Source organism: Morone saxatilis, unplaced genomic scaffold, assembly GCF_004916995.1.
Source record: "Morone saxatilis isolate NCDOM2014 unplaced genomic scaffold, NCSU_SB_2.0 Contig18, whole genome shotgun sequence".
NCBI lineage: Eukaryota > Metazoa > Chordata > Actinopteri > Moronidae > Morone > Morone saxatilis.
The window spans coordinates 20,771,257-20,778,737 of record NW_023339740.1 but is presented as its reverse complement, the minus strand read 5'-3'; the positions used below and the strand labels follow the sequence as shown (position 1 = coordinate 20,778,737).

The 7,481-nt window shown below is 40.6% G+C and overlaps 1 protein-coding gene across 2 annotated transcripts in view; it reads left to right on the top strand.

Moving 5' to 3' along the window:
• The window catches only part of tfap2c (transcription factor AP-2 gamma (activating enhancer binding protein 2 gamma)), an 8,787-nt gene extending 1,603 nt beyond the window's left edge, over nt 1–7,184 (top strand). Inside the window, exons 3-8 of one of the 2 annotated variants that reach the window (XM_035661173.1) lie at nt 376–427; nt 1,629–1,700; nt 2,245–2,467; nt 3,749–3,867; nt 5,272–5,413; nt 5,648–7,184. In XM_035661173.1, coding sequence (XP_035517066.1) covers nt 376–427; nt 1,629–1,700; nt 2,245–2,467; nt 3,749–3,867; nt 5,272–5,413; nt 5,648–5,942 — 903 coding nt within the window. In that variant the 3' untranslated portion in view covers nt 5,943–7,184. The remainder of the gene's footprint in view (nt 1–375; nt 428–1,628; nt 1,701–2,244; nt 2,468–3,748; nt 3,868–5,271; nt 5,414–5,647) is intronic. The other variant, XM_035661172.1, reaches the window with a different exon arrangement.
• Nucleotides 7,185–7,481: the final 297 nt, after the last annotated feature.

Here is a 7,481-nt window from a genome sequence, read left to right as displayed (position 1 = left end):
AGAGAGAGAGAGAGAGAGTTTATTGACACAGGTAGCCATAATATCACAATACATTTTTAGGGTACCATTAAAGCTAAAGTTAATTCCTTATGTTAGTAAATAGGGACATTATTTTGACCACACAGGAGATTAAAAAACAAGAAAAGTCCTTACTATCAACTTATTAAACCTCAAACCTAAAGTCATTTCCATATTGAAATATCACAGCTATATTATTCTTCTTTGTTTTGCATGAATGAGGCAAAAAAGAGTAATTTGAACAGATGTTAAATATTATAACAGAAATACATTTCTTGCTTGTCTTTATCATTTGTTGTTTTAAAAAAAACAGTTCACCATGATTTCTTATCACTGTATGTCTTCTTTTTTTATCAGCATGTAGATGACCACAGTATTATAATGGCAGATCAGACAGTCATCAAAAAAGGTGAGTTGACGCCACGTTTGTGTCAAAGAACCACAGTTTTGTTAATTCGACCACAAAAGGGGAAAAAAGAAAAAGGTTTTGGAAAATGCTGCCTGGGGTACATGTGCCTTTGTACAACCAAATAAAGACGCAGTAATTACTGGCAAGGGCTGGAAATTTACCGTAAGGGCCGTACTTTTTTTTTCCTTCACTCTCTCACTCATACTTGGAATTGTCACAAGTCAGTTACTTCTATAGTTGCATGTCAGGGCACTCAGTGCGAGAGTACAGCAAAGGAGGAGTCTTGTATTTGTGCTTGCATTGCATACACTGATAATCCTCATAGCCATGAGATGCACTTATCTAAGCTTGATATGATCCACAGCCTATTCTTTTGGGGAAGGTGCTTGAATGGATGCCCAGTGGGAAAGAACTGATCCCTTTCAAAAAACGACAGGCTATTGACAAGACACGAAAATTGAGCAATCTCACAACCTCGGTGTTGACTGTGAGAGAAGAGGAAAGCTTTGGATCACCTTTAGGCTGGTTAAGCTTGCAATTGCAGCTCTTTTCTGTTCACTTTGACAAAATTACGCGTTGATCTTGAAGCAGTGTTTGGCTCTGCAGAACCAGCTTTTTGGCGGGGTGTGGCATTAGGCTTGCATGTGAAGGACAGTTTAGTAATTTGTTGGGACATGAACGGTTTTGAGGGAGAACGTATTCCTGCTGTTTTGTCACCAGGGCTCCATTAAACAGACTGTGAGTCAGAGAGATCAACTTTATTAGCAACATTAATCTACTGCTTAGCTTTCTACATTTATTCAAATCACACACCAGCAAACAGATAGCTAGATAGATTCATTAAATTCTGGGAAAAACTATACAACAAATTAATTAATTAATTCTGTAACATTTATGTGATATTTTACAGTGAATTGTACAGTAGTTTTTTTTTAATTTTCTTTGGAATGCATAATAGTAAGAGAGTGCTGCTATATTACAATGCATAGTTACAAGCAGAAAGCCATTTGCACAGCGCAATAAACTAACCAGTCTCCATTTGTTACGGAAATCAGTGATGGCTCATTATATTGTTCCCATGCTCAAGGGCACGCTATGGGCAATCTAGGTTTTCCACTTGTAAACAATGGCATGTCATTCCCAGCCATGTGCCCCAGAGGAGCCTTTAAGCACTCATGTGACTCTGTGATTTTTGTCTCAGTATTAGGACTACGAGGTGGCAGGAACCTTGATCGCTTACAGAGGACTTATTATCAGGGGGGCATTCTTGCGGGTGAGGATGAAGATAGCTTTGTTTTGTAGTGTGCTGTACTGTTTTGTTTGTCCGATGCTTGTCAGTGCTTTTGTGGGGTGTTAGAAATTTCGTCCAACTTTTAGAACCAGCAGAAAAACACACACAATGTCTAGAATAACTAGAGCCTGTGAGGTCATATAATAAACATTACTGACGAGTATCTGTGGCTAAGATGAGAAGCAGTCTGTGTGTGTGTACCTGTTTGTGGGTGGTGTTTGGCATGAGGGCATTTTAGCTGTTTAACCATCAGGCATCCAATGTTTGGAAAACCACACAGTATTTCGAAAGTCTTTTCTACAGCAGACACTGGTTTTCTCAGCCGTGCAGGGCTGCATTCACACTCTTCCTTGTGATTACGTACAAGAAAACACAGATTCTCTTTTGCACAAAAAGGATTATGATGATTAAAGCTTATGAACATACAGAGGAAAAGTGTATTTATATAAACATATTCTATTGCAAAACCATCTTTTGTACTTCTTCACCTTTTAGCTTACACACTTTTTTTCCCTTCACCATCCAGGGCCTGTCACTCTACCCAAAGGCAACGCGCTAGGTCTTCCTTTCCAGAAGGAGTCCCTGCTGGGCATGGTGTCAAACCCAACAGAGGTATTCTGCTCCGTACCGGGCCGTCTTTCCTTGCTGAGCTCCACATCCAAGTACAAGGTTACCGTGGCCGAGGTCCAGAGACGTCTGTCACCCCCTGAGTGCCTCAACGCGTCGCTGCTGGGAGGGGTTTTACGCAGGTCAGAGCTCAAATTCATTCAACATGACAGCTGGCTGGATTTAATGCTATTTCCCTGTTGTTGTCGTGTGAAAGTCCTCATAACACAGGAATACAGTGGCACTGATGAACAAAAAATAAGGATAATTAACCCAGACGTAATTTATTTCAATATCTCTGTCATCTGCAAGCTGTTGATAAGGTACCGTTATTGTCTCAGATGTGAATAACCATCAAACTGAGGAGCTCCAGCTCTAGTGATCTGTAGACTAAAGCTCAGCAGCCCATGGGAAAGGCTTTTCTAAAAGCGCAGCTTGGCTTAGTTGCTCTGGCTCATCAGTTTTTTGCATAAGGTTCGTGACATTCTTTGTGTGGTCTGCAATTTTGGTTCTGTGATTCCTCTGGGGATAGGTTACATCAACACAGTTAGTACCAATCTAAAGACTGTGGTGTGTTTTTGTGTTTGTCAGGAGCTGCAGCATGGGTAGCTTTATCTGTGGCAGAGCAGTTGACCTTATGGCACACATGTTAGTGTGGAAGTCTGTTGAGGGACTGTGAGGTTACAGTATGCACTCGACAACCCTGACTGGAGAATTTTGTGCTTGGAAGTGCACGTTTGCCACTTCCCATGTGCCTGTGTTAATGCTGACGTGCACAATCACAGACATATTTAAGTAGGTCATATAGCAATAGGAGGGGGGATCGTTAGCAAAGGGACAGGGGGGAGAAAGGGGTTGAAGGGGTGGGGGTCTCATACACACATGCCGCCCTAAAGATGCACCCGCCATGGAGGGAGAAGTTGCCCCGCCAGTCATGCGGAAAACTGAATCGGCCATGGCAAGTTGGGAGTTTAAGTGTTTCTGTAAATGTGTGTATGAGTGATTTCTCTGCTGCGCCTTTTGAGTGGAAGCATCAATTGTGACAGTGTTTTTTTTAGGTCAGAAGAGCCTGTTTGTGTGATTTGTTTGTTATCAAGAGTGAACAATGAGACCTTCTGCAGAAGTGAATGCCAAGTCTCTGAACGCTTATTTCTGCAGTATGCTCTGCACAATAATCATATAAATCTATTCTGTTTGTTCTTGCTACTTAATGGAATAAATGTCCTTTAGTAGATACTAATCAAAGGAAAATAATCGTGGTAATGTGTGAAGAGAATGTCAAATGCCATGTTAATTTCTTAATCCTCCATTAACAGTTTTCTACAAACTTTAACACATTGTGTGAAAAAAGGTTGTAATCATGCATTATCTGTCTGAATTATTTAACAACGGTGAACTAAATTATTTTTGTTCTCCTTCTGCAGAGCCAAGTCAAAAAATGGAGGCCGCTCTCTGAGAGAAAAGCTGGATAAGATCGGGCTCAACCTGCCTGCAGGAAGAAGAAAGGCAGCTAATGTCACTCTACTTACATCTCTAGTAGAAGGTATGACATGTCACTCAGTGCATAATACCTTTTAAGATGTAATTGCTGTTTGCAAAAGCTGGAATGTTGCTCTAATAGTCCGAGAACATCAGTGTCGTCAACACAAAATATGTGTTTTAAATGCCGTACTGAATCTTAAGCAATCATTCACGGCTGAAGTTATATAAAGATAGTGACAATGCTGCAACGTTTTTTTTCTTGAGGTACTTCTTTTGTCTGGTTTTCAGTTGCACATTAGTCGTCATTTTGTCCCCATGGTGATTCTGTCAACTTAGTTAAACTCAGAGCGTCTTAGTCAATGTTTGAATGCAATGCAGATACCTAATATAATCCTTTTCAACTCAGTCTTTGACATGTTCAGGTTAGTGTCTGCGTAAAACTAATGGAGCAGCAGGATAGCTCACAAAACATGTGAGCGCTGATTCTATCAGCATTGCGATTGTATTATTTTGTATAATACTGTACACAGTACTGTAGGCTACACATTGTCTGATATTTTTTGCCTTTAAATGTCTGCATCGTGTAATATGGCAACAGATCGTCCATTACTAGATGTCAGGGAGTTCCATAGTTGCAACGACGACACGACACCTTCACCTTCTCTTGTCAATTCCTAAAATCCCAAAACAACATCATCAGTCATACCTTAGCCAGACAGTGATGCTTCACCATGAACATGTTATCACTTTAATCACAGATTCTACCTGCCGCGGGCTAAGGTAGAATATTTTTTCCTCTCTTCCTCTCTACATGCCTAATTTTTTATAAATGGGCTGATGATTCTGTGCAGGAGAATGACTGGAGGCTTGTGTTATTTAGAGACCTTCAAAGCTGAATTAAGCCTTGTTATCTTGTGTTTGGCTCGCCAGGAGGGCCTGCTGACCTTAAAGCTTGTGCTTCTGAATAGCCGCCCGTGTCCTCAAGTGATGTGCGTATCTATCAATAAGCGGTGCTGTTGGTGCCGTGGGCCCTCTCTACTAGCATTTATCCACATAAGCCCATTATGACCATGCAAGTCAAACCACCCTCAAGACGGAATGTATTCATCTCACTAGCTCTCGTTTCCCCAAGCTAGAACTCTGAGTAAAGCTGATTATTCTGTAGTTCAACTGCTTCACTTCATGCGCCTTGATGCTGATGTGTGTATCAGGTCCAAAACAGGGATACTAATAGAACTCTCCAAATTGATAAATTGCTGAGGCCGCCCAGCTTACCATTTGATCTTCGCCCAGCCTGTCAGCGGTGATGCAGCGATAACATCTGTGGAAATAATAATAACCTTTATATTTTCATAAATATACAGCCTGGGTTTGAGACCAAGAGCCAAGTGTCTACTTCAGTGCTGTCTGACTTGGGTTTGATTTTTTCTTTTCTCTTACAAAGTTTGTTTTCTTTTTCTCTTAGGTGAAGCTGTTCACTTAGCAAGAGACTTTGGTTACGTGTGTGAAACAGAGTTCCCTGCAAAGGCAATTGCTGAATACCTGGGCAGGCCGCACGTTGAACGCAATGAGGTTAACTCTCGCAAGAACATGCTCCTAGCTGCCAAGTAAGTGTCTTGTCTGGATGGTTGCCTTTAATTTGTAGAGAAATACCCCTGTAGCAAAGTAGGATGTAGCAAGCTGACATATCTAGAATTTTTTTATAGTATTCATTGATTACTCGAGGATTTTACAGATTGAATTTATTGCAGACTTTGTTCTTGAATTGTAATAAATTATTAAATGTAATAAATGTAACTATTTTTCCTCTTCCTAAATCATTCTGTTTTTTCTACTTTCAGGCAAATCTGCAAAGAGTTCACTGACCTGCTTACTCAGGACCGTTCACCTCTGGGAAACTCTCGGCCGGCCCCCATCATGGAGCCTGGAATCCAAGGCTGCCTGACCCACTTCAGCCTCATCACTCACGGCTTCGGCTCTCCGGCCATCTGTGCCGCCATGACCTCGCTTCAGAACTACCTGAACGAGGCGCTCAAACAAGTGGACAAGATGTACCTGAGCTCTGGTAGCGACACCCAGGGATCCTCAGACAGTGGAAGCAAATCTACCGACAAAATGGACAAGCACAGGAAATGAGAGCTCAAAGGAGAATCCTTATGAACTTGAGAACCCCTGAGTCCCTTAATCTTGCTGCCCTGTCTGCCCTTTTTGGACTTTTTAAAAAATCAATATTGATTGATAAGTATTGTCATTTTGAGAGCTGAATTTGTGTGTGTGTGTGTGTGTGTGTGTGTGAGAGTATGTGTGTACTCACACTGTTGAATTTATATCATATTTTTTGTGAAGTTAATGATTTCTAAGAGCTTGTCACAGCTGGCTGCAAATCAGTCTGTGTTGGCACATATTGGAGCCCATCTTGTGAGGGCGTAATACACACCATATCATACTAACCACTATGCAGTCCATACAGTTGCCAATGTGCTGATGCTACAACCATGAGACCTTGACAAGAGAAGGGAAAGAACAAAGTGCATACTGTTTTTTTCTCCCTAGAGGACATCATTTCAAGATGAGTTGCTGTGGCTGTGAATTCCTCTCAGCCCCCCCCCCACCCTCCCTCCTGCTCTGTCTGGAGGCAAATCCACTGATTTCCTGTGTCTCAATGGACTTGCAAAGGACAATTTTTTTATATGAGAAAGAGAGAGAAGAAAATCCACTTCATTTTTTGTGCTTGATTTGTACAACCACTTCAAAATGGCTCCAGTGTTATTGTGCTTTGTTCATGAGAGATGATTTGAATCTTATGTAGGCCTGAATGAGAAAAGACAATTTTTGGTTTGTCAGTCTGCATTCAGTCAGAAACCAGAAACTTTAAAGCCTCTTCAGTGTTCATGTGGATTACAGACATAGCAATGCTTCCATTCTTACTCTATCTTTTAAACCTGGCAGCGAGAACACGTTTATTTTTGTGACCACGTTAGGTATTCATCTTCCTTAGTATTTAAAAGCTTTCACCATCAACCTATCGACCAGTTCAGTCCTACCAGAGTGTATGTATGTTGTGAGAATGTGTGTAAATGTATATATTTCTTTCTCTAAAAATGTTTTTAATTAGACATTAAATTCCAAACATAGAATTTTATCCAGTGTCTCATCCTGGATGTAAATATTTTCTAATTTATGTTGTAATTTAATGGGCTTGTGTAAATAATGGTATCATTCTGGTGTATGGTTTCACTTTTTATGATGATGTGTTGAACTTTTATAAATGGGTTAGTTTTTTATCAAGTAGAGGTTAGGAAGTGGGCATGATATACTTTTTTGAAAACATGTTTAAAAAAAAAACTGTTTTAAAGTTTCAGGAAAAATAAAAATAAAATGAAAGACTAGAGCCTGATTCAGTGAGTCAGTGATGTTGCCTAGGTCACACAAACACACAATACACACATGTCTTTTTTGCACTATTGTTGTGTAGCCTCCTTTTCAGCAGTATTTCACAGATGATGTGGTGAAGTCATGTGTTGGAAGACTCTCCTATTAATAAACAGCAAAGAAAAAGTCCCCAAACTAATGAGAACAGAAGCCATCATTATCTGCTCTCACTTAGCTTCACAAATAGGCTGTGTGGCTCGGTGAAGGCAGAGACCTCAAAAGTACATCATGTGATGAACAGAG